This window comes from Oncorhynchus mykiss, chromosome 26 (assembly GCF_057628025.1).
Source record: "Oncorhynchus mykiss isolate SJ-2025 chromosome 26, ASM5762802v1, whole genome shotgun sequence".
Classification (NCBI taxonomy): domain Eukaryota; kingdom Metazoa; phylum Chordata; class Actinopteri; order Salmoniformes; family Salmonidae; genus Oncorhynchus; species Oncorhynchus mykiss.
Genome location: NC_143047.1, coordinates 52,987,146 through 53,013,992, shown reverse-complemented (window position 1 = coordinate 53,013,992; position 26,847 = coordinate 52,987,146). Strand labels below are relative to the sequence as shown.

At 44.0% G+C, this 26,847-nt stretch overlaps 2 protein-coding genes across 8 annotated transcripts in view; one reads left to right on the top strand and one right to left on the bottom strand.

Moving 5' to 3' along the window:
- Positions 1–16,804, top strand: part of LOC110516389 (isocitrate dehydrogenase [NADP], mitochondrial) — a 49,750-nt gene extending 32,946 nt beyond the window's left edge. The window contains exons 7-11 of the mRNA XM_090222082.1: positions 3,535–3,699; positions 7,622–7,734; positions 10,288–10,385; positions 13,000–13,092; positions 14,269–16,804. Of these exons, the coding sequence (XP_090078208.1) occupies positions 3,535–3,699; positions 7,622–7,734; positions 10,288–10,385; positions 13,000–13,092; positions 14,269–14,353 (554 nt within the window). The 3' untranslated portion in view covers positions 14,354–16,804. The remainder of the gene's footprint in view (positions 1–3,534; positions 3,700–7,621; positions 7,735–10,287; positions 10,386–12,999; positions 13,093–14,268) is intronic.
- Positions 16,805–21,338: 4,534 nt separating this feature from the next.
- znf710b (zinc finger protein 710b) overlaps positions 21,339–26,847 on the bottom strand; it is a 47,914-nt gene continuing 42,405 nt past the window's right edge. For all 7 annotated transcript variants that reach the window (XM_036963406.2, XM_090222081.1, XM_090222079.1 and 4 more), the window contains one exon: positions 21,339–26,771. In XM_036963406.2, the coding sequence (XP_036819301.1) occupies positions 26,581–26,771 (191 nt within the window). In that variant the 3' untranslated portion in view covers positions 21,339–26,580. The remainder of the gene's footprint in view (positions 26,772–26,847) is intronic.

Here is a 26,847-nt window from a genome sequence, read left to right as displayed (position 1 = left end):
GAGACACACCAAACATGTGGAAGAAGGTGCTCTGGTCAGATGAAACCAAAATTGAACTTTTTGGCAACAATGCAAAATGTTATGTTTGGCGTAAAAGCAACACAGCTCGTCACACTGAACACACCATCCCCACTGTCAAACATGGTGGTGGCAGCATCATGGTTTGGGCCTGCTTTTCTTCAGCAGGGACAGGGAAGATGGTTAAAATTGATGGGAAGATGGATGGAGCCAAATACAGGACCATTCTGGAAGAAAACCTGATGGAGTCTGCAAAAGACCTGAGACTGGGACGGAGATTTGTCTTCCAACAAGACAATGATCCAAAACATAAAGCAAAATCTACAATGGAATGGTTCAAAAACACACATGTCCAGGTGTTAGAATGGCCAAGTCAAAGTCCAGACCTGAATCCAATCGAGAATCTGTGGAAAGAACTGAAAACTGCTGTTCACAAATGCTCTCCATCCAACCTCACTGAACTCGAGCTGTTTTGCAAGGAGGAATGGGAAAAAATTTCAGTCTCTCGATGTGCAAAACTGATAGAGACATACCCCAAGCGACTTACAGCTGTAATCGCAGCAAAAGGTGGCGCTACAAAGTATTAACTTAAGGGGGCTGAATAATTTTGCACGCCCAATTTTTCAGTTTTTGATTTGTTAAAAAAGTTTGAAATATCCAATAAATGTCGTTCCACTTCATGATTGTGTCCCACTTGTTGTTGATTCTTCACAAAAAAATACAGTTTTATATCTTTATGTTTGAAGCCTGAAATGTGGCAAAAGGTCGCAAAGTTCAAGGGGGCCGAATACTTTCGCAAGGCACTGTAAAACAAAGGAACAGAAACCAAAGGGAGTGACAGATGTAGGGGAGGTAATCAGGAAGGTGATGGAGTCCAGGTGGGTAACAACATTCTTGATCTGGGTGATCTCTGCTGGGTCAATGTTTTGGCAGAAGCTTGCTGTAATGTGATAAGGTTGGAGGCAGGTGCAGAGAAGAGTCCAGACGAGGAATCAGTGGTTCAGGATAAACATAATACTTTACTGAGAAACGGTGGCCACAGGATCACAGTATACTTGAAAAAACAACAAACACTAAGTCTCAAAAACTCACCCAGGAAACGAACGCACATGGTAAATAATTCAAGCTTTTGCAAAGGACAATAGAAATCACTTCGTTTAACAGGGAAATCATAATGGGTAAATTGGACACACCTGAGTGTCGTCAATGTCTCTAGGATGGTCTCTAACGCCCTCTGGTGACAGGTGGACCATGACAGTGCGGTAGCAGAGAGAACAGTCTATGACTGGGTTACTGTAGTCTTTGACACATTTTTGGGCCTTCGCCTGACACGGCCTAATATGGAGGTCCTGGATAGCACGAAGCTTGGCCCCAGTGATGTACTGGGCCGGACGCACTACCCTCGTAGCACCTTATGATCGGATGTCGAGCAGTTGCCATACCAGGTAGTGATGCCATACCAGGTAATGATGCCATACCAGGTAGTGATGCAACTGGTCAGGATGCTCTCAATGGTGCAGCTGAACTTTTTGAAGATCTGGAGACCCATGCCAAATCTTTTCAAGCCCCTGAGGGGGAAAAGGCATTGTCGTGCCCTCTTCACGACTGTCTTTGAGTGTTTGGACCATGATAGTTTGTTGGTGATGTGGACGCCAAGGAACTTGAAGCTCTCAACCTGTTCCACTACAGCCCCGTCGATGTGAATGGGGGTGTGCTGGGTCCTCCTTTTCCTGTAGTCCACGATCATCTCCTTTGTCTTGATCACGTTGAGGGCCACACAGCCAGGTCTCTGACGGCCTCTGACCGACTGTCTCATTGTTGTCGGTGATCAGGCCTACCACCTTGGTGTCATCAGCAAACTTAATGATGGTGATGGAGTCGTGCTTGCCACACAGTCGTTTGTGAATGGGACTAAGGAGGGGACTAAGCACGCACCCCTGAGGGGCCTCTGTGTTGAGGATCGACGTGGCAGATGTGTTGTTGCCTACCCTTACCACCTGGGGATGGCCCATCAGGAAGTCCAGGATCCAGTTGCAGAGGGAGGTGTTTAGTCCCAGGGTCCTTAGCTTATTGGTGAGCTTTGTGGGCACTATGGTGTTGATCGTTGAGCTTTAGTCAATGAACAGCATTCTCACATAGGTGTTCCTTGTGTCCAGGTGGTAAAGGGCAGTGTTGAGTGCGATTGGGATTGCTTCATCTGTTGGGGCGATATGCGAATTGGAGTGGGTCTAGCGTTTCCGGGATGATGGAGGTGATGTTAGCCATGACCAGCCTTTCAAAGTACTTCATGGCTACCGACATGAATGCTACAGAGCAGCAGTAGTCATTTAAGCAGGTTACCTTTGCTTTCTTGGTCACAGGGACTATGGTGGTCTGCTTGAAACATGTAGGTACTACAGACTTGGTCAGGGAGAGGTTGGAAATGTCAGTGAAGACACTTGCCAGTTAGTCCACACATACTCTGAGTACACGTCCTGGTAATCCATCTGACCCCGCTACCTTGTGAATGTTGACCTGTTTTAAAGGTTTTGCTCACGTCGGCTAATCACACAGTCATCTGAAACAGCTGATGCTCTCATGCATGCTTCAGTGTTGCTTGCCTCGAAGCGAGCATGAAAAGCATTTAGCCCATCTGGAAGGCGTCACTTGGCAGCTCGCGGCTGGGTTTCTCTTTGTAGTCTGTAATAGCTTGCAAGCCCTGCCACAACCGACGAGCATCAGAGCTGGTGGAGTAGGATTCAATCTTAGTCCTGTATCGCGCACCAGCTGTTATTGACAAATAGACACACACCCACCCCTTGTCTTACCTGACATAGCTGTTCTGTCCTGCCGATGTACGGAAAACCCAGCCAACTTTATATTATCGTTGTCGTCGTTCAGCCATGATTCAGTGAAACATAAGATATAACAATGTTAATGTCCCATTAGTCTCGAACGGAGCTCATCCAGTTTATTCTCCAGTGATTGCACGATGGCCAATAGAACGGATGGTAGAGGCGGGTTACCCAGTAGCCGACAAATTCTCACAAGGCACCCTGATCTGCACCCATGTTATTTCCTTCCTTTCTTCGTGTGAATAAAAGGGATTTTGGCCTTGTCTGGGAGCAACATTATGTCATTCACGTCATACTCATTAAAGAAAAAAAATCTTCATCCAGTTTGAGGTGAGTAATCCAGAAGCTCTTTTCGGCCATAAGAGATGGTAGCATCAGCATTATGTACAAAATAAGTTACAAACAATGCGAAAAAACACACAAAATAGCACAATTGGTTAGGAGCCTGTAAAACGGTAGCCATCCCCTCTGGCGCCATTTTCTTATCATTCTTTACCATGCTGAAATTCCATGATACGGATTGAATAGAGGCCACAGTCTATTCACCATAAAAAAAGATCACATAAAAACCATATAAAGTTATTGACATGCCAAAGTGGCTTGCCAAGGTAGACAGTATCATTCCTTGCTGATTCTTCCCCAGTGTTAACAGTTAATCTAGGCCTGCTTTAAAAGCTCCCCTGTGTTCTCTACAGGAACTACAAGCCAGAGTTTGACAGGCTGAAGATCTGGTACGAGCACCGCCTCATTGATGACATGGTAGCACAAGTCCTCAAGTCCTCCGGAGCCTTCGTCTGGGCCTGCAAGAACTACGATGGAGACGTTCAGTCTGACATATTGGCTCAAGGTGAGACCAACACTAATATATAATATACTGTATATACAGTACCAGTCAAAAGTTTGGACGCCTACTCATTCAATGGTTTTTCTTGATTTTTACGATTTTCTACATTGTAAAATAATAGTGAAGACATAAAAACTATAAAATAACACATATGAAATCATGTAGTAACCAAAAAAGTGTTAAATAAATCTAAACATATTTTATATTTAAAATTCTTTAAAGTAGCCAACCTTTGACTTGACGACAGCTTTGCAAACTCTTGGCATTCTCAAAACCATCAAGCGCTATGATGAAACTGGCTCTCATGAGGACCGCCACAGGAATGGAAGACCCAAAATTACCTCTGCTGCAGAGGACATGTTCATAAATGCTTCACAGAGTTCAAGTAACAGACACATCTCAACATCAACTGTTCAGAGGAGACTGCTTGAATCAGGCCTTCATGGTCAAATTGCTGCAATGAAATCACTACTAAAGGACACCAATAAGAGACTTGCTTGGGCCAAGAAACATGAGCAATGGACATTGGACAGATTTGGACATTAGACCGGTGGAAATCTGTCCTTTGGTCTCATGAGTCTAAATTTGAGATTTTTGGTTCCAACCGCCGTGTGTTTGTGAGACGCAGAGTAGGTGAACGTAGGATCTCCACATGTGTGGTTCACACCGTGAAGCATGGAGGAGGAGGTGTGATGGTGCTTTGCTTGTGACACTGTCAGTGATTTATTTAAAATTCAAGGCACACTTAACCAGCATGACTACCACAGCATTCTGCAGCAATACGCCATCCCATCTTGTTTGTGCTTAGTGGGACTATCATTTGTTTTTTAACAGGACAGTGACCCAACACAGCGCCACACTGTGTAAGGGTTATTTGACCAAGGAGAGTATTGGAGTGCTGCATCAGATGATCTGGCCTCCACAATCATCTGACCTCAACCCAGTTGAGATGGTTTGGGATAAGTTGGACCGCAGAGTGATGGAAAAGCAGCCAACAAGTGCTCAGCATATGTGGGAACTCCTTGGAAAAGCATTCCTCATGATGCTGTTTCAGACAATGCCAAGAGTGTGCAAAGCTGTCATCGAGGCAAAGGGTGGATACTTTGAAGAATCTAAAATCTATTTTGATTTGTTTAACACTTTTTTGGTTACTACATGATTCCATATGTTTTATTTCACAGTTTTAATGTCTTCACTAATATTTTACAAATAAAGAAAAACCCTTGAATGAGTAGGTGTGTGCAAACTTTTGACAGGTACTGTACATACAGTAATAATATATAATGATAATAAAACCATAATGGAATTCTTCAGTCTGACATACTGTCCCAATGTGAGACCAACACTAATATATAATATACTGTTTATACATACAGTAATATAGTTATTATTATTATGAAAACGTTCAGTCTGACATACTGGCTCAAGGTGAAACCACAGTCTAACTGTACATACATATGTTCCAATCATCGTCCAATATAACCTCATATTTTCTCTTAACTTCTAAGGGTTTCATGTTTTTATTGCTGAGAAAGGTCCACCTTGTAGCTAGCAGGAGTCCTCTTAAAGTATAATCACATCAGAAAGTCTGGATGTACAGTTCCTTTAGAAAGTGTTCACATCCCTTGACTTTTTACACATTTTGTAGAGTTACAGCCTGAATTTAAAATTAATACAATTTCGATTTTGTATCACTGGCCTACACACAATACCCCATATTGTCAAAGTGGAATTATGTTTTTTGAGATATAAAAAAAGAAATTAAAAATTAAAAGTTTAAATGTGACTGACCAGCTCAAATTGGTCTTATGTAGCAACATTTTATTTTTAATTTCTTTTTAATTTTTACATTGGATAAAAGTAGATACTCAGAGCTACAAAATGGTATTTCATACACTTCATCTGCTTTGAATGTTGATTAACTTGTAAACTCACTTTTGAGAAAAGGGCCTTTGAATGTTTTGGTACCTACTGGAGAGCTCTCCTTTGTCTTCACCCATTCAACATTCTTCACAGTGAGTAGTGTAGTAAAGATGAAGACTAAAAGTGGTAGTAGCCTACATCAAGGAACAATTCCAGTTAAACAGAAAGTGTCCAGATAAAAACATGTTATAAATATTAATGACACTTAAAAGTATAAATCATTTCAAATTCCTTATATTAAACCAGACGACACAATTGTAGTTTATTTTTTTATTGACGGATAGCCAGGGGAACAATGTACTTAAGTGTCAAAAGTAAAAGTAAAAATATAAACTATTTCAAATTCCTTATATTAAGCAAACCAGACGGCACCATTGTATTTTTTGTACTTTTATTGACGGATAGCCAGACATCACTCAGACATGATTTACAAACAAGGCATTTGTGTTTAGTGAGTCTGCCACACCAGTGGCAGTAGGGATGACCAGGGGATGTTATTTTGGGTGTCAAGGAAAATGTATGGAGTAAAAAGTACATTATTTTCTTTACGAATGTAGTGAAGTAAAGGTTGCCAAAATTACAGATACCACAAAAAACTACACAAGTCGTACTTTAAAGTATTTTTACACCGATGCCCAAAGGGCCTTTTAAAGAATTTCATGGCTACAGACGTGAGTGCTACGGGTCAGTAGTCATTTAGGCAGGTTACCTTGGTGTTCTTGGGCACAGGGACTATGGTAGTCTGCTTGAAACTTGTTGGTATTACAGACTCAGACAGGGAGAGGTTGAAAATGTCAGTGAAGACACTTGCCAGTTGGTCAGCGCATGCTCGGAGTATGTACAGTCACTGTGGGGACGATGTCCTCGATGCACTTATTGATAAAGCCAGTGACTGATGTGGTGTACTCCTCAATGTCACCGGAAGAATCCCGTAACATATTCCTGTCTGTACTAGCAAAACAGTCCTGTAGCTTAGCATCTGCTTCATCTGACCACTTTTTTATAGACCAAGTTACTGGTGCTTCCTGCTTTAATTTTTGCTTGTAAGCAGGAATCAGGAGGATAGAGTTATGGTCATATTTGCCAAATGGAGGGTGAGGGAGAGCTTTGTACGTGGCTCTGTGTGTGGAGTAAAGGTGGTCTAGAATTTTTTTCCCTCTGGTTGCACATTTAACATGCTGATAGAAATTAGGGAAACTTAATTAATTTTCCCTGCATTAAAGTCCCCGGCCACTAGGAGCGCCGCCTCTGGATGAGCGCTTTTCTGTTTGCTTTTGGTGGAATACAGCTCATTTAGTGTGGTTTTAGTGCCAGCCTCGGGCTGTGGTGGTATGTAAACAGCCACGAAAAATACAGATGAAAACTCTAGAGGTAGATAGTGCGGTCTACAGTTTATCATGCATGAGATACTCTACCTCAGGCGAGCAAAACCTTGAGACTTCCTTAGATATTGTGCACCAGCTATTGTTTACAAATGTCTTACCAGAGGCTGCTGTTCTGTCCTGACGATAGTGTATAACCCGCCAGTTGTATGTTCTTAATATCGTCGTTCAGCCACGACTCGGTGAAACATAAGATATTACAGTTATAAATGTCCTGTAGGTAAGATGTACGTGTTTTCAGTTTGTTAGATTTATTTTCCCAGCAATTGAACGTTAGCTAGCAGGATGGAAGGCAAGGGCAGATTAGACACTCGTCGCCTGATCCTCACAAGGCACCCTGATCTCTTTCCGCAAAACCTCCATTTCCTTTTCCAGCGAATCACCGGGATCTGGGCCTGGTCGGGTGCCTGTAATAGTATATCAAATCAAATCAAATGTATTTATAAAGCCCTTCTTACATCAGCTGATGTCACAAACCCAGCCTAAAACCCCAAACAGCAAGCAATGCAGGTGTAGAAGGTGGCAAGGAAAAACTTCCTAGAAAAGCCAGAACCTAGAGAGGAACCAGGCTATGAAGGGTGGCCAGTCCTCATAGACACCCTCTTGTTGTTGTTGCATAGGTTTTGGCTCCCTGGGTCTAATGACGTCAGTGTTGGTGTGTCCTGATGGGAAGACCATTGAGGCAGAGGCAGCCCACGGCACTGTGACACGGCACTACCGCCAACACCAGAGGGTAAGGAACCTCTAACCCTAATTCTATCCCTGACTCACGCCATGGTAACCAGCAACTGAGCATTAGGACCTTTCCACGCTGGTGGGAAATTCAGTCTAATTGCTAATGCTGCTGCTGTTGCATAGACAGTAACTGTTACAAATATCCTCTCCTCTTGTAGGGTAGACCACCATGTCACTGTTAAAACTATCCTCCTGTATGGTAGAGCTACCAGAACCATTTCACTAGGCATGTTAATACCTGGTTCTAACATGAATTGTTTGTCCTGATCTTGTCCTCATTCTGATTGTACCCACATTTTTAGATGATAAAATAATACATACAGTACCAGTCAAAAGTTTGGACACACCTACTCATTCCAGGGTTCTAGAACACCTACTCATTCCAGGGTTCTAGAACACCTACTCATTCCAGGGTTCTAGAACACCTACTCATTCAAGGGTTTTTCTTTATTTGTACAATTTTCTACATTGTAGAATAATAGTGAAGACATCAACACTATGAAATAACACATAAGGCACAGGTTGACTACTTTGAAGAATCTGAAATACAAAATATATTTTGATTTCTTTATCACTTTTCTGGTCACTACATGATTCCATGTGTTATTTCATAGTGTTGATGTCTTCACTATTATTCTACAATGTAGAAAATTGTACAAATAAAGAAAAACCCTTGAATGAGTAGGTGTTCTAAACTTTTGACTGGTACAAACTTGACTTGACTGGTGCTGTATATATTCTGATATATATTATTATATTATAATATTCTATTGTAAAATGGGCAGGATCAGGATTGTCGTGACTTTACTTTCATTATTCTATTGCCTGTTATTTATCTAATCAACTATGTTTAATTGTTACCCGAATAAATTAAACATGTAACAATGAACTCATTAGGAATTTGAGGCACCATGAAAGCGGTTGTTTAAAGAGTTACCATCTCCCGAATGAAAATCTAAAGGGTTTACCTATCATAAACCAACGTATTAATCATAACCTCGTGTCATATCATCATTCTGAACAGTCGTAACCTGCATCTGCAAAAAACCCAGCCTTACTTATGATTCAGTACTACACAAATTGGTTTAATAATTTATTTACTAGCTAACTAAATGATAACACAGGATAAACAGACACACTTAATACATTAGGAACAGGTCCCTAGCGTACTGACACAACTTGTTACAAAGGAGATGGAGAGGGAGAGAGAGACACTTATCGTTGATACATTGGAGGAACTACTCTCACAGTAATCATATACTTTGGGTTAGGGTAACCCTAACCCTAAACCTTTGATACACTGGAGGAACTACTCTCACAGTAATCATATACTTTGGGTTGGGGTTAGGGTAACCCTAACCCGTTGATACATTGGAGGAACTACTCTCACAGTAATCATATACTTTGGGTTGGGGTTAGGGTAACCCTAACCCTAACCCGTTGATACATTGGAGGAACTACTCTCACAGTAATCATATACTTTGCACATGACACGCCACCCATTTGGAGTAAGAAAGCATTCATGTTTTTATGTGTAAATTCCTTAGTTTGCCATGGATCTCTGTCGGAACCAGGTCCTTCATAGGAAGGTTGTTGAGCCTTTCCGCAGCACGCTTGTAAGGCTCTGATTGTCCAAGAGGGTTCACCCGTCTCTTCCACTGTTGCTCTTCTCTGCCCAGTGACTTGTCGTGTCGTCCTGAACAAAACTACAGAGTTTATTCTCCTTCCATTCGCTCTGGAAGCTGCTTCTTTGAAGATAGGCTAGCCAGCCTTGTTGATGGTTCACAAGGGTGATGAGAGTAGTAGAAAACGACAGTTTGAAGAGTAGTAGAATGGTCCCACTTAAATGTGCTTCTCTAGATACTTTACTTAGGACAGCTAATCAGCTGTACCAGTCATTATCCGTGAGCTTCTCGCCTCCTCTCGCCTCTACCTCGTTGATATTCAGAGTTCGAACCACTTTGGATGTGAGCTGCAACTACACGCCTCTCTGGTCTAAATGTTCATTTTATTACCAATAATTTGATGTACTTTCTGGTCAAAAGGGACCGTTCCGTCAGACTGACACACTCGCTGACCTCACTAATGCGCGGCTACTTACTGTGCAAAGTTTATAGGCGACAAATGATCTCTTATGGCTCCTAAAATCACATGAATATCTTAACATAAATACTTTCATCATTGTTCACAATGTAAAGGATGGAGATTTCGTAAATGAAGTGTATATACTTTTGAAGTTACAGTATTTTTTATGACATCACAAAATAACAACCCATATCACATTAGTTTCAGTGGGAAAAGTCTCTGTGTTGAACATTCCTGTGTGAATTTGGAGAGGGATGTTCTCTCCTTTAATTTACAATTGGGCGTGAGGTGTCAACCCCCCAGCAGCCCCCCCCCCCCCCCCTCTGTGGGTGAGAGGGTCTGATTTCTGTCATCCATTGCCAAGCTGATCTGATCCAGTCGGATCCTCACAGGACAGTCATGACAGGACGAAGGATGCATGTTAGCGGCAGATAAAAACAGGGCACTGTCCTCTCTCGTCCTGTAGGGCCGACCCACCAGCACCAACCCCATCGCCAGTATCTTTGCCTGGACCAGAGGGCTGGAACACCGAGGGAAACTGGATGGAAACCCAGACCTCATCAGGTAATGACTACTGAAACGCTTACCTGTAATATCTCAATAACTACTAAAACCCTGTAATTTCTCAATAACTACTAAAACCCTGTAATATCTCAATAACTACTAAAACCCTGTAATATCTCAATAACTACTAAAACCCTGTAATATCTCAATAACTACTAAAACCCTGTAATATCTCAATAACTACTAAAACCCGTTACCAAGAGAGTTTATCTATATTTTTCTTAGCTGTCTATTTACCACCACAAACCGATGCTGGCACTAAGTCCGCACTCAATGAGCTGTATACGGCCATAAGCAAACAGGAAAACGCTCATCCAGAAAGTGGCGCTAGCTAGTGGCCGGGGACTTGAATGCAAAAACTAAAGCAGGAAGCACCAGTGACTCGGTCAATAAGGATGTGGTAAGATGATGTAGGACTGTTTTGCTAGCACAGACAAGTATATGTTCCGAGATTCTTCCAATGGCATTGAGGAGTACACCACATCAGTCACTGGCTTCATCAATAAGTGCATTGATGATGTTGTGACCGTACGTACATACATGCCCCAACCAGAAGCCATGGATTACAGGCAACATCCGGACTAAGCTAAAGAGTAGAGCTGCCGCTTTGAAGGAGCGGGAGTCTAACCCGGGCACTTATAAGAAATCCCGTTATGCCCTCCGACGAACCATTAAACAGGCAAAGCATCGATACAGGACTAAGATCGAATCGTACTACACTGGCCCCGACTTTCATAGAATGTGGCAGGGCTTGCAAACTATTACAGACTACAAAGGGAAGCACAGCCACGAGCTGCCCAGTGACACGAGCCTACCTGACAAGCTAAATTACTTCTATGCTTGCTTCGAGAATAGCAACACTGAAGCATGCATGAAAGCATCAGCTGTTCCGGATGACTGTACATCACATCAGCTACGCTCTCATCATTCACAAGGCCAGGACGTGTACATTCACATTACCAGGACATGTATTCCGAGCATGCACTGACCAACTGGCAAGTGCCTTCACTGACATTTTCCACCTGTCCCTGACTGAGTCTGTAATACCAACATGTTTCAAGCAGACAACCATAGTCCCTTTGCCAAAGAACACTCAGGTAACCTGCCTAAATGACTACCGACCCGTAGCACTCACGTCTGTAGCTTGGAAAGGCTGGTCATGGTCACATCAACACCATTATCCCAGAAACCCTAGACCCACTCCAATTTTCATACCGCCACAACAGATCCACAGATGACGCGATCTCTATTTAATCTCCACACTGCCCTTTCCCACCTGGACAAAAGGAACACCTACGTGAGAATGCTATTAATTGACTACAACTCAGCGTTCAATACCATAGTGCCCTCACAGCTCATCATCATCACTAAGCTAAGGACCCTGGGACTCAACACATCCCTCTGCAACTGGATCCTGGACTTCCTGACAGGTTGTCCCCAGGTGGTAAGGGTGGGTAACAACACATCTACCACGCTGATCCTCAACACGGGGGCCCCTCAGGGGTGTATACTTAGTCCCCTCCTGTACTCCCTGTTCACTCATGACCGCACGGCTAGGCATGACTCCAACACCATCATTAAATTTGCTGATGACACAGCAATGGTAGGCCTGATCACCGACAATGATGACACAGCCTATTGGGAGGTCAGAGACCTGACCTTGTGGTGCCAGGATAACAACCTCTCCCTCAACGTGATCAAGGCAAAGGAGATGATTGTGGACTACAGAAAAAGGAGGACCGAGCACGCCCCCATTCTCATCGACGGGGCTGTAGTGGAGCAGGTTGAGAGCTTCAAGTTCCTTGGTGTCCACATCACCAACGAACTATCATGGTCCAAACACACCAAGACAGTTGTGAAGAGGGCGTGACAAAAAACCTAATTCTCCCTCAGGAGACTAAAAATATTTGGCATGGGTCCCCAGATCCTCAAAAAGTTCTACAGCTGCACCATCGAGATTATCCTGACTGGTTGCATCACTGCCTGGTATGGCAACTGCTCGGCCTCCGGCCGCAAAGCACTACAGTGGTTAGTGTGTACATCACTGGGGCCAAGCTTCCTGCCATCCAGGACCTCTATACCAGGCGGTGTCAGAGGAAGGCCCTAACAACTGCCAAAGACTCCAGCCACCCTAGTCATGGACTGTTCTCTCTGCTACTGCACGACAAGTGGTACCGGAGCACCAAGTCTAGGTCCAAAATACTTCTTAGCAGCTTCTACCCCCAAGCCATAACACTCCAGAACATCTAATCAAATGGCTACCCAGACTATTTGCATTGTCTCCCCCACCCCCTCTTTCACGCTGCTCGACTAATCGGTGCCACTGCACATCTGTACCGGTACCCCCAGTATATAACCTCGCTACTGTTATTTTACTGCTGCTCTTTAAGAATTTGTTCTTTTTTTAATTAATTTTTTACTTAACACTTATTTTTCTTAAAACTGCATTGTTGGTTAAGGGCTTGTAAAGTAAGCATTTCACCTGTTGTATTTGGCGCATGTGACAAATAACATTTGATTTTATCAATAACTACTAAAACCTGTAATATACTTAACATGCTGTTGTCTCATTGACCCCTGTAGGTAACTAACCCTAACCCCTGTTGACCTGTAGGTTCTCCCAGACTCTGGAGAGGGTGTGTGTGGAGATCGTGGAGAGTGGTGTGATGACCAAGGACCTGGCCGGCTGCATCCACGGCCTGGCCAAGTGACTACATGCATATATACCACACTATACAGTACAGTCATGTCCTTAGTATAACCCTGGCCAAGTGACTACACTAGACAGTACAGTACATTCATGTCCACAGTATAACCCCGGCCAACTGAAACCTATGATTCAATCAGATTGCGGGTTATAAGCCAGTTTCAAAGCTGGAATCCGTAATGGTGAAACTTGTTTTCTGTTTGCGATATTACAACAGCAAAGAAGTTACTTCAAACAACCAATACTGTTTAGTCTCGGAGCTCCGTTAGGGTTAGGTCTCTCCTCCGTTAAGGGTTAGGTCACTCCTCCGTTAAGGGTTAGGTCACTCCTCCGTTAAGGGTTAGGTCTCTCCTCCGTTAAGGGTTAGGTCACTCCTCCGTTAAGGGTTAGGTATCTCCTCCGTTAAGGGTTAGGTATCTCCTCCGTTAAGGGTTAGGTATCTCCTCCGTTAAGGGTTTGGTATCTCCTCCGTTAAGGGTTAGGTCTCTCCTCCGTTAAGGGTTAGGTCACTCCTCCGTTAAGGGTTAGGTCACTCCTCCGTTAAGGGTTAGGTCTCTCCTCCTTTAAGGGTTAGGTCTCTCCTCCGTTAAGGGTTAGGTATCTCCTCCGTTAAGGGTTAGGTATCTCCTCCGTTAAGGGTTAGGTCACTCCTCCGATAAGGGTTAGGTCACTCCTCCGTTAAGGGTTAGGTTAGGTCGCTTCTCCGTTAGGGTTAGGTTGCTCCTCTCCTCCGTTAGGGTTAGGTCGCTCCTCTCCTCCGTTAGGGTTAGGTCTCTCCTCTCCTCCGTTAGGGTTAGGTCGCTCCTCTCCTCCGTTAGGGTTAGGTCGCTCCTCTCCTCCGTTAAGGGTTAGGTCTCTCCTCCGTTAGGGTTAGGTCGCTCCTCCGTTAGGGTTAGGTCGCTCCTCCGTTAGGGTTAGGTCGCTCCTCTCCTCTGTTAGGGTTAGGTCGCTCCTCCGTCAGGGTTAGGTCTCTCCTCTCCTCCGTTAGGGTTCTCCTCCGTTAGGGTTGTCTCTCCTCTCCTCTGTTCGGGTTATGCTGGTCTCTCCTCTCCTCTCCTTAGTTTCATCATCATTACCACAATGCAATCGGATTGAATAGAGCCGTTAGTGTTGTCGTACACACCTGTCTATCATTAAAGTGTTTAATCTAATCCAACCTGTCATGTGATTTTGCAGCTGCAAGCTGAATGAACATTACGTCAACACATCCGACTTTCTGGACGCCATCAGGACCAACCTGGACAAGGCTCTGGGCAAGTGAAGAGGAGGAGGACAACACCAACACCACAAAACAAACTAACACTACCTTAGATTAGATCTGTGTTGCTGCCATGTTGTGGTGTCTCTCTGTAGTGTTGTGGTGTTTCTCTGTAGTGTTGTGGTGTCTCTCTTTATGTAGTGTTGTGGTGTCTCTCTCTATGTAGTGTTGTGGTGTCTCTCTCTATGTAGTGTTGTGGTGTCTCTCTCTATGTACAGTGCCTTGCGAAAGTATTCGGCCCCCTTGAACTTTGCGACCTTTTGCCACATTTCAGGCTTCAAACATAAAGATATAAAACTGTATTTTTTTGTGAAGAATCAACAACAAGTGGGACACAATCATGAAGTGGAACGACATTTATTGGATATTTCAAAAAATTTTAACAAATCAAAAACTGAAAAATTGGGCATGCAAAATTATTCAGCCCCCTTAAGTTAATACTTTGTAGCGCCACCTTTTGCTGAGATTACAGCTGTAAGTCGCTTGGGGTATGTCTCTATCAGTTTTGCACATCGAGAGACCGACATTTTTTCCCATTCCTCCTTGCAAAACAGCTCGAGCTCAGTGAGGTTGGATGGAGAGCATTTGTGAACAGCAGTTTTCAGTTCTTTCCACAGATTCTCGATTGGATTCAGGTCTGGACTTTGACTTGGCCATTCTAACACCTGGATATGTTTATTTTTGAACCATTCCATTGTAGATTTTGCTTTATGTTTTGGATCATTGTCTTGTTGGAAGACAAATCTCCGTCCCAGTCTCAGGTCTTTTGCAGACTCCATCAGGTTTTCTTCCAGAATGGTCCTGTATTTGGCTCCATCCATCTTCCCATCAATTTTAACCATCTTCCCTGTCCCTGCTGAAGAAAAGCAGGCCCAAACCATGATGCTGCCACCACCATGTTTGACAGTGGGGATGGTGTGTTCAGCTGTGTTGCTTTTACGCCAAACATAACGTTTTGCATTGTTGCCAAAAAGTTCAATTTTGGTTTCATCTGACCAGAGCACCTTCTTCCACATGTTTGGTGTGTCTCCCAGGTGGCTTGTGGCAAACTTTAAACGACACTTTTTATGGATATCTTTAAGAAATGGCTTTCTTCTTGCCACTCTTCCATAAAGGCCAGATTTGTGCAATATACAACTGATTGTTGTCCTATGGACAGAGTCTCCCACCTCAGCTGTAGATCTCTGCAGTTCATCCAGAGTGATCATGGGCCTCTTGGCTGCATCTCTGATCAGTCTTCTCCTTGTATGAGCTGAAAGTTTAGAGGGACGGTCAGGTCTTGGTAGATTTGCAGTGGTCTGATACTCCTTCCATTTCAATATTATCGCTTGCACAGTGCTCCTTGGGATGTTTAAAGCTTGGGAAATTTTTTTGTATCCAAATCCGGCTTTAAACTTCTTCACAACAGTATCTCGGACCTGCCTGGTGTGTTCCTTGTTCTTCATGATGCTCTCTGCGCTTTTAACGGACCTCTGAGACTATCACAGTGCAGGTGCATTTATACGGAGACTTGATTACACACAGGTGGATTGTATTTATCATCTTTAGTCATTTAGGTCAGCATTGGATCATTCAGAGATCCTCACTGAACTTCTGGAGAGAGTTTGCTGCACTGAAAGTAAAGGGGCTGAATAATTTTGCACGCCCAATTTTTCAGTTTTTGATCTGTTAAAAAAGTTTGAAATATCCAATAAATGTCGTTCCCCTTCATGATTGTGTCCCACTTGTTGTTGATTCTTCACAAAAAATATAGTTTTATATCTTTATGTTTGAAGCCTGAAATGTGGCAAAAGGTCGCAAAGTTCAAGGGGGCCGAATACTTTCGCAAGGCACTGTAGTGTTGTGGTGTCTCTCTGTAGTGTTGTGGTGTCTCTCTCTATGTAGTGTTGTGGTGTCTCTCTCTATGTAGTGTTGTGGTGTCTCTCTATGTAGTGTTGTGGTGTCTCTATGTAGTGTTGTCGCTGTCTCTCTCTATGTTTGTTCTTAATTGACTTGCCTTGAAAATATATATTTTTTTAATTACCCTAACCCTAGTTCAAACAGACAACTTTGAAATAATCAAAAAATTGCGTCCGTACAAGTTTTTGACCTTGTTTATGTAGCGTTAACCTAACTCGTTTTGACCCCAATATTTCAATTAGCTGTGTATCCTGTTTGAAGGGAACACGTTTGATATTTTCCTGACAGTTTGTGCTATGGACTATTTGTGCCAATCAGATGTGTTACTAGTAGTGTGTTTCTCTGCCTTCCCATTGACAGGGGAGACTTCATTTTATTTTCTTGTCTGTGGTCCAATACATTCTGGATTCATATGATTAATAACCTATTATTCATATAATGAGATCAATACCAGGGATCAATTTAAAAGAACCATTTCAATTAAGCGTAGATTACTCTTGAATGTTGTATAATTGAAAAAAAAAAAAATCTCAATAAATGCAGTATGTACAGTCATCAGTTTCCATGTAAAGACTTCTACACTGTAGACTACCGACACCGACGTCTCCACGCTGTGCCCACGTCTCCACGCTGTGCCCACGTCTCCACGCTGTGCCCACGTCTCCACGCTCTGTGCCCACGTCTCCACGCTCTGTGCCCACGTCTCCACGCTCTGTGCCCACGTCTCCACGCTCTGTGCCCACGTCTCCACGCTGTGCCCACGTCTCCACGCTGTGCCGACTACTCAAATCAAAGACTTCTACACTGTAGGCTGCTGACGTCGCTACACTGTACTAACGTCTCAAATCAAATTGTATGCGCCGTGAAATGCTTACTTACAAGCCCCTAACCAACAATGCAGTTTAAAAAATATGAATAACAATAAGAAATAACAGGAACCAGTAATTAAAGAGCATCAGTAAAATAACAATAGCGAGACTATATACAGGTGGTACTGGTAAAGAGTCAATGTGCGGGGGCACCGGTAATATGTTCATGTAGGTAGAGTTATTAAAGTGACTATGGATAGATAATATCAGAGTACCAGCAACGTGAAAGGGGGGTGGGGGTGGGGGGGGGGGGGGGGGCAGTGCAAATAGTTTCGGTAGCCATTTGATTAGCTGTTCAGGAGTCTTATGGCTTGGGGGTAGAAGCTTTTAAGAAGCCTCTTGAACCTAGACTTGGCGCTCCGGTACGGCTTGCCGTGCGGTTGCAGAGAGAACAGTCTATGACTGGGGTGGCTGGAGTCTTTGACAATTGTTAGGGCCTTCCTCTGACACTGCCTGATATAGAGGTCCTGGATGGCAGGAAGCTTGGCCCCAGTGATGTACTGGGCCGTACGCACAACCCTCTGAAGTGCCTTGCGGTCGGAGGCCGAGCAGTTGCCCTACCAGGCAGTGATGCAACCAGTCAGGATGAACTCGATTTTGCAGCTGTAGAACCTTTTGAGGATCTGAGGACCCATGACAAATCTTTTCAGTCTACTGAGGGGGAATAGATTTTGTCGTGCCCTCTTCACAACTGTCTTGGTGTGCTGTCATGTTAGTTTGTTGGTGATGTGGACACCAAGGAATTTGTAGCTCTCAACCTGCTCCACTACAGCCCCGTCGATGAGAATGGGGGCGTGCTCGGTCCTCCTTCTGCCTTGTCTTGATCACGTTGAGGGAGAGGTTGTTGTCCTACCACCACACGGCCAGGTCTCGGACCTCCTCCCTATTGGCTGTCTCGTTGTTGTCGGTGATCAGGCCTACCACTGTTGTGTCATCGTCAAACTTAATGATGGTGTTGGAGTCATGCCTGGCCGTGCAGTCATGAGTGAACAGGGAGTACAGGAGGGGACTGAGTACGCACCCATGAGGGGCCCCTGTGTTGAGGATTAGCATGGCAGATGTGTTGTTACCTACCCTTACCACCTGGGGGCTGGCCCGTCAGGAAGTCCAGGATCCAGTTGCAGAGGGAGGTGTTTAGTCCCAGGGTCCTTAGTTTAGTGATGAGCTTTGAGGGCACTATGGTGTTGATCGCTGAGCTGTAGTCAATGAATAGCATTCTCACATAGGTGTTCCTTTTGTCCAGGTGGGAAAGGGCAGTGTGGAGTGCAATAGAGATTGCATCATCTGTGGATCTGTTGGCGGTATTCAAATTGGAGTGGCTCGAGGGTTTCTGGGATAATGGTGTTGAAGTGATAATGGTGTTGACCAGCCTTTAAAAGCACTTCATGGCTACAGACGTGAGTGCTACGGGCCGGTAGTCATTTAAGCAGATTACCTTAGTGTTCTTGGGCACAGGGACTATGGTGGTCTGCTTAAAACATGTTGGTATTACAGACTTGGACAGGGAGAGGTTGAAAATGTCAGTGAAGACACTTGCCGGTCAGCGCATGCTCGCAGTACACGTCCTGACAATCCATCTGGCCCTGCGGCCTTGTGAAAGTTGACCTGTTTAAAGGTTTTACTCACATCAGCTACGGAGAGCGTGATCGCACAGTCGTCTGGAACACCTGGTGCTCTCATGCATGTTATTTTTTTTCCACCTTTGTTTAACCAGGTAGGCCAGTTGAGAACATGTTCTCATTTACAACTGCGACCTGGCCAAGATAAAGCAAAGCCGTGCGACAAAAACAACAACACAGAGTTGCACATAAACAAACGTACAGTCAATAACACAATATAAAAATCTATGTACAGTGTGTGCAAATGTAGAAGAGTAGGGAGGTAAGGCAATAAATAGGCCATAGAGGCTAAATAAAAACAATTTAGCATTAATACTGGAATGATAGATGTGCAGATGATGATGTGCAAGTAGATACTGGGGTGCAAAAGAGCAAGAGGATAAATAACAATATGGGGGTAGTTGGGTGTGCTATTTACAGATTGGCTGTGTACAGGTACAGTGATCGGCAAGCTGCTCTGACAGCTGATGCTTAAAGTTAGAGAGGGAGATGTAAGACTCCAGCTTCAGTGATTTTTGAAATTTGCTCCAGTCATTGGCAGCAAAGAACTGGAAGGAAAGGCGGCAAAAGGAGGAATAGGCTTTGGGGATGACCAGTGCAATATACCTGCTGGAGCGCGTGCTACGGGTGGGTGTTGCTATGGTGACCAGTGAGCTGAGATAAGGTGGAGCTTTACCTAGCATAGACTTATAGATGACCTGGAGCCAGTGGGTTTGGCGACGAATATGTAGTGAGGGCCAGCCAACGAGAGCATACAGGTCGCAGTGGTGGGTGGTGAATGGGGCTTTGGTGACCAAACAGATGGCACTGTGATAGACTGCATCCAGTTTGCTGAGTAGAGTGTTGGAGGCTATTTTATAAAGGACATCACCGGAGTCAAAGATCGGCAGGATAGTCAGTTTTACGAGGGTATGTTCAGCAGCATGAGTTAAGGAGGCTTTGTTGCGAAATAGGAAGCCGATTCTAGATTTAATTTTGGATTGGAGATTCTTAATGTGAGTCTGGAAGGAGAGTTTACAGTCTAACCTGACACCTAGGTATGTGTAGTTGTCCACATATTCTAAGTCAGAACCGTCCGGAGTAGTGATGCTAGTCGGGCGGGAGGGTGCGAGCAGCAATCGGTTGAAGAGCATGCACTTAGTTTTACTTGCATTTAAAAGCAGTTGTAGGCCTTGGAAAGAGTGTTGTATGGCATTGAAGCTCGTTTGGAGGTTTGTTAGCACAGTGTCCAAAGAAGGGCCAGATGTATACAGAATGGTGTCGTCTCACCAGCAGCAAGAGGGACATCATTGATATATACAGAGAAAAGAGTCGGCCCAAGAACTGAACCCTGTGGCACCCCCATAGGGACTGCCAGAGGTCCGGACAACAGGCCCTCCGATTTGACACACTGAACTCTATCTGAGAAGTAGTTGGTGAACCAGGCGACGCAGTCATTTGAGAAACCAAGGCTATTGAGTCTGCCAATAAGAATCCGGTGATTGACAGAATCGAAAGCCTTGGCAGGTCGATGAAGACGGCTGCACTGTACTGTCTTTTATTGTTGGTGATAATGATAGCGTTTAAGACCTTGAGCGTGGCTGAGGTGCACCCTTGACCAGCTCGGAAACCAGATTGCATAGTGGAGAAGGTACGGTGATCTGTTTGTTAACCTGGCTTTCAAATATTTTAGAATGATTTTATTTGTCTCGAAGCGAGCGTAGAAGTAGTTTAGCTAATCTGGTAGGCTCGTGTCACTGGGCAGCTCTTGGCTGTGCTTCCCTTTGTAGTCTGTAATGGTTTCCAAGCCCTGCCACATCCGACAAGCGTCAGAGCCGGTGTAGTACGTTTCGATCTTAGTCCTGTATTTACACTTTGCCTGTTTGATGGTTCGTCAGGGATTTTGGAATTTCTTATAAGCTTCAGGATTAGAGTCCTGCTACTTGAAAGCGGCAGCCTTTAGCTTAGTGTGGATGTTGCCTGTAATCCATGGCTTCTGGTTGGGGTATGTATGTATGGTCACTGTCTCTACGCTGTGCTCACGTCTTTACGCTGTAGGATGCTGACGTCTCCACGCTGTAGGACACTGACAGCAATGAGCATCTCAGGGAGGGATGGCAGCGCTCCTTAACACCTTTGGACTCCACACTGTGGTGTTCACACTACACCAAGTTTCATTTGAATATTTCTTGGTGGCTATTCAAGTTTTTTATTGAACTATTTATCAAATGGACAGAGGCGGCTGATCTTCCAGCCCAGGGAAGGAAAAATTCCTCTGACGTCCGGGAGTCACTGTACCACTAATGGAGGGCCACAGATTATTTCACAGGCAAGATTCAGAAAGCTGTTCCTACTGTGTTGTCTGTACAGCAGGTGGCGACATGGAGGCACAAGTAGATTCCAACTGAAACATGACATCACAGGCTGGGCTAAACAATTCCAGGGTTAAAAAGACATGATTAGACTACAGAAGCAGTTGGACTCTTTGACTGTATGATACGGGAGCACAATAGGGTTATATACTGTACTAACTTACAAGGTTGAAACATACTGTCTAGTCATTACAACAAAAGTTCAGTTTGAGGAATTACAGAATGCAGACAGATTAAAACAAGACTGAAAAACAGAAACCAAAGAACCTTTATTAAATAGTAATGTGAGGTTTCAGTTGGATTTTCTTCATTCCAAAAAACAACTATACCACGGTTTTAGTTTTAGTGTGAATCAAGGCTCCCTGCATAGTAGGATGGGGGGGCAGGTGTTCCCCAAAACAGAACCAGAGAGAGGGTGAATTAGTTTTAACTCGCCCATTGCTCCGGGACACTTTAGGACCAATGGAATGGTCTAAAAAATGTGCCCGGGCCAGTTATTGACCACTGTGTGATGTTACAGAGTCCTGCTTGTATTGACCACTGTGTGTAGTTAAAAGTCTTGCTTGTACCATCTTAGGTAGCCTGGTCCAGATCTGGTCGTACCATCTCAGGTAGCCCGGTCCAGATCTGGTCGTACCGTCTCAGGTAGCCCGGTCCAGATCTGGTCGTACCGTCTCAGGTAGCCCGGTCCAGATCTGGTCGTACCGTCTCAGGTAGCCCGGTCCAGATCTGGTCGTACCGTCTCAGGTAGCCCGGTCCAGATCTGGTCGTACCATCTCAGGTAGCCCGGTCCAGATCTGGTCGTACCGTCTCAGGTAGCCCGATCCAGATCTGGTCGTACCGTCTCAGGTAGCCCGGTCCAGATCTGGTCTGAATGTCAAGCTAAACCAAGTGAAACAAGGTGGGGGAAAAAGGTTTGTTTGTAGAGTAAGGAGACAGTACTGTAAGTGGTTACACATCAGCAACATGTTGTAGTATTAGCCAGCAGAAACAGCAGACAGCAGTCAATTTGGGAAGTATAGACCTGACTCCAGATCAGCTCATAGAAGACTGTTCCTGTGCTCCTCCATGCTGCAGAACAGACATGTTGTGAAGATCATTCAAACCTGTTATATGTATCAATGTCTAATAGAAAGTACCTCTCGACTCTTTCCAGATTTGGTTGTTTTACAAAGTGGGATTAAAATGGATTTAATTGTCATTTTTTTGTCAACGATCTACACAAAATACTCCGTCACAGTGGAAGAAAGATTCTAACATCTGTAAAAAAGAAAGAAAAATAAAACACTAATATATTGTGATTAGATAAGTATTCAACCCCCTCAGTCAATACATGTCAATACACGATTACACCTGTGTCTTTCTGGGTAAGTCTCTAAGAGCTCTTTAATTCTTCAAGCTCTGTCAAGTTGGTTGTTGATCATTGCTAGACTGCCATTTTGCCATAGATTTTCAAGTAGTTTTAAGTAAAAACTGTAACTAGGCCACACAGAAACATTCAATGTCATCTTGGTAAGCAACTCAAATGTATACTGAACAAAAATAGATAAGTGTTGATCCCATGTTTAATGAGCTGAAATAAAAGATCCCAGAAATGTTTCATACACACAAAAAGCTTATTTCACTCAAATGTTGTGCACTAATTTGTTGACATCCATTAGTGAGCATTTATCCTTTGCCAAGATAATCCATCCACCTCACAGGTGTGTTTTATCAAAAAGCTGATTAAACAGCATGACCATGACACAGGTGCACCTTGTGCTGGGGACAATAAAAGGCCACAAAAATGTGCAGTTTTGTCACACAGCACAATGCCAAGAAGTCTCAACTGTGGGTTTGCACAACCGAAGAATTTCTGCACAAACTGTCAAAAACTGTCTCAGGGAAGCTCATCTGCGTGTTCGGCGTCGTAACCATCTTCAGTGGGAAAATGCTCACCTTCAATTGTCACTGGCACGCTGGAGAAGGGTGCTCTTCACGGATTAATCCCAGTTTCAACTGTCCCGGGCAGATGGCAGACAGTGTGTATGGCGTTGAGTGTACGAGAGGTTTGCTGATGTCAACGTTTTGAACAGAGTACCCCATGGTGGTGGTGGGGTTATGGTATGGGCAGGCATAAACTATGGATAATGAACACAACTGCATTTTGTCGATGGCAATTTGAATGCACAGAGATACCGTGATGAGATCCTGAGGCCCATTGTCGTGCCATTCATCCACCGCCATCACCTCATGTTTCAGTATGATAATGCACAGACCCATGTCACAAGGATCTGAACACAATTCATGGAAGCTGAAAATGTCCCAGTTCTTCCATGGCCTGCATACTCACCAGACATGTCACTAATTGAGCATGTTTGGGATGCTCTGTATCAACGTGTATGACAGTGTGTTCCAGTTCCTGCCAATATCCAGCAACTGCACACAGCCATTGAAGAGGAGTGGCATAACATTCCACAGGTCACAATTAACAGCCTTATCAACTCTATGCGATGGAGATGTGTTGCGGTTCTTGAGGCAAATGCGGGTCACACCAAATGGGCAGCAGGGTAGCCTAGTGGTTAGAGTGTTAGACTAGTAACCGAAAGGTTGCAAGTTCAAATCGCCGAGCTGACAAGGTACAAATCTGTCGTTCTGACCCTGAACAGGCAGTTAACCCACTGTTCCTAGGCCGTCATTGAAAATAAGAATTTGTTCTTAACTGACTTGCCTAGTTAAATAAAGGTAAAACATTTTTTTTAAAGATACTGACTGGTTTTCTGATCCATGCACATACCTTTTTGTTAAGGTATCTGTATTTCACATAGATTATGGGCTAATGAATTTATTTCAATTGACTCATTTCCTTATGACCTGTAACTCAGTAGAATCTTTGAAATTGTAGCATGTTGCGTTTATATTTTTGTTCAGTGTATATTTGGCCTTGTATTTTAAGTTTTTGTCCTGCTGAAAGGTGAATTCATCTCCCAGTGTCTGTTGGAAAGCAGACTGAACCAGGTCTTCCTCTAGGATTTTGTCTGTGCTTAGCTCCATTCGGTTCTTTTTTATCCTGAAAACCTCCCCAGTCCTTAATGATGAAAAGCAAACCCATAACATGATGCAGTCACCACCATGCTTGAAAATATGGAGAGTGGTACTCAGTGATGTGTTGTATTGGATGTGCCCCAAACATAACTTTATGTCCTGAATACAAAGTGTTAATTTCTTTGACATTTTTTGTAGTATTACTTTAGTGCCTTACAAAAGGATGCATGTTTTAGAATATTTGTATTCTGTAGAGGCGTCCTTCTTTTCACTCTGTCATTCAAGTTAGTATTGTGGAGTAACTACAATGTTGTTGATCCATCCTCAGTTTTCTATCACAGCCATTAAACTCTAACTGTTTTAAAGTCACTGGCCTTATGGTGAAATCCCTGAGCGATTTCCTTCCTCTCCTGCAACTGAGTTAGGAAGGACACCTGCATCTTTGTAGTGACTTGGTATATTGATATGCTATCCAAAGTGTAATTAAAAACTTCACCCTGCTCAAAGAGATAATCAATGTCTGCTTTTTTATTTTACCCATCTACCAATAGGTGCCCTTCTTTGCAAAGCATTGGAAAACCTCTCTGGTCTTTGTGGTTGTATCTGTGTTTGAAATTCACTGCTCGACTGAGGGACCTTACAATTATCTGTATGTGTGGGGTACAGAGATAAGGTGGTCATTCAAGAAACATGCTAAACAGCATTATTGCACACAGACTGAGTCCATGCAACTTGGTAAGCACATTTTTATTCCTGAACTTATTTAGGCTGGCCATAATAAAGGGGTTGAATACTTACGGACTAAAAAAGTATACAAACATAAATTCACCTTGACATTATGGGGTATTATTGTGTGTAGGCCAGTGACATTGAATCCATTTTAAATTCAGGCTGTAACACAACATGTGTAAAAAGTCCAGGGGTGTGAAGACTTTCTGAAGGCGCTGTATACAGTGTGTCTAGTTGGATCTAAGATCAGAGTTATACTGCATCTGGCACGGCCTTCTGTCAAAACATACTGATTGGTGAATGATTCCATGGTAGGTAAGATGTTTCTGTGTAAAACTGATTTCTGAGTGCTGATACAGTTCCATACCACAACTTATCAGAGTTTAGATCTGTCACTATAGTCTTTAGTCATGTCTGATAGAATATCCCAAGGACTTCTAGACCAATCATGTCTGGTAGAATATCCCAAGGACTTCTAGACCAATCATGTCTGGTAGAATATCCCAAGGACTTCTAGAACAATCATGTCTGGTAGAATATCCAAAGACTTCTAGACCAATCATGTCTGGTAGATTATCCCAAAGGACTTTAGACCAATCATGTCTGGTAGAATATCCCAAAGGACTTCTAGACCCAATCGTCAGTCTCAGAGTCACTTCTATCAGATACGGGTGGAGCGGATTGGCTGTTGAAGTGCATGTCCTGCCCCTCCATCAGGACAGGTCAGTTCTGGTTCTTAAAGAGTCCATGAACCCCCTCCCTGTGTCTCACTGCCATAGCACGCCCTAACCTAGACTCACTGCCACAGCACGCCCTAACCTAGTCTCACTGCCACAGCACGCCCTAACCTAGTCTCACTGCCACAGCACGCCCTAACCTAGTCTCACTGCCACAGCACGCCCTAACCCAGTCTCTCTCACTGCCACAGCACGCCCTAACCCAGTCTCTCTCACTGCCACAGCACGCCCTAACCCAGTCTCTCTCACTGCCACAGCACGCCCTAACCCAGTCTCTCTCACTGCCACAGTACGGCAGCCATGTTGTCTGTTCCCCACCCATGGTGTCCTCTCCATTAACAAAAGCTGAAGAACATACACACATCCAGGTACTTTCCACAGGTGCCGGAGTTCTAGGTAAACTCATGGAAAACAGAAAGGAAAACGCCACACTGCTGCTCATGCTCCCAGATATTTATTTATAACAATGTTTCCACCATTAGGTCCTGGATACCTGATGAAGACCTAAGGGTGGAAACGTTATAAATAAATATCTGGGAGCATGAGCAGCAGTGTGGCATTTTCCTTTCTGTTTTCCCATGGTCTGTAGTTAGTCCACCAATAACCCATGGTCTCCTCTACATTAACACATGGTCGGTAGTTAGTCCACCAATAACCCATGGACTCTTCCTCATTAACCCATGGTCTGTAGTTAGTCCACCAATAACCCATGGACTGTAGTTAGTCCACCAATAACCCATGGTCTGTAGTTAGTCCACCAATAACCCATGGTCTGTAGAATGTCCACCAATAACCCATGGTCTGTAGTTAGTCCATCAATAACCCATGGTCTGTAGTTAGTCCACCAATAACCCATGGTCTGTAGTTAGTCCACCAATAACCCATGGACTCTTCCTCATTAACCCATGGTCTGCAGTTAGTCCACCATTAACCCATGGTCTCTTCTCCATTAATCCATGGTGTCTAATGGTCTGTAGTCCATTAACACTATTCTCCTACTGCTCAAGACGTGTTGTAGTTAGCTGTATCCTTCCCAAAGTTGTAATAGTTGTCCATGTCGTCCATGTTGGCCGTGGTGAGCTTGGTGAGGTTCTGGGAGCCTCCATTATCCATGTTGTTGTTTGCCCCTGAGGTCCCAAAGTCAAAGTTGTCCTCCTCATAGTGGCCCTGGCCCTCCATCTCAGGAAGAGCATCTGGGAACATATAGAGAAACAGGGCTGTTAGGGAGAGTACAGTGGTTGAACCAACCCAGAACACAGTGGTTGTACC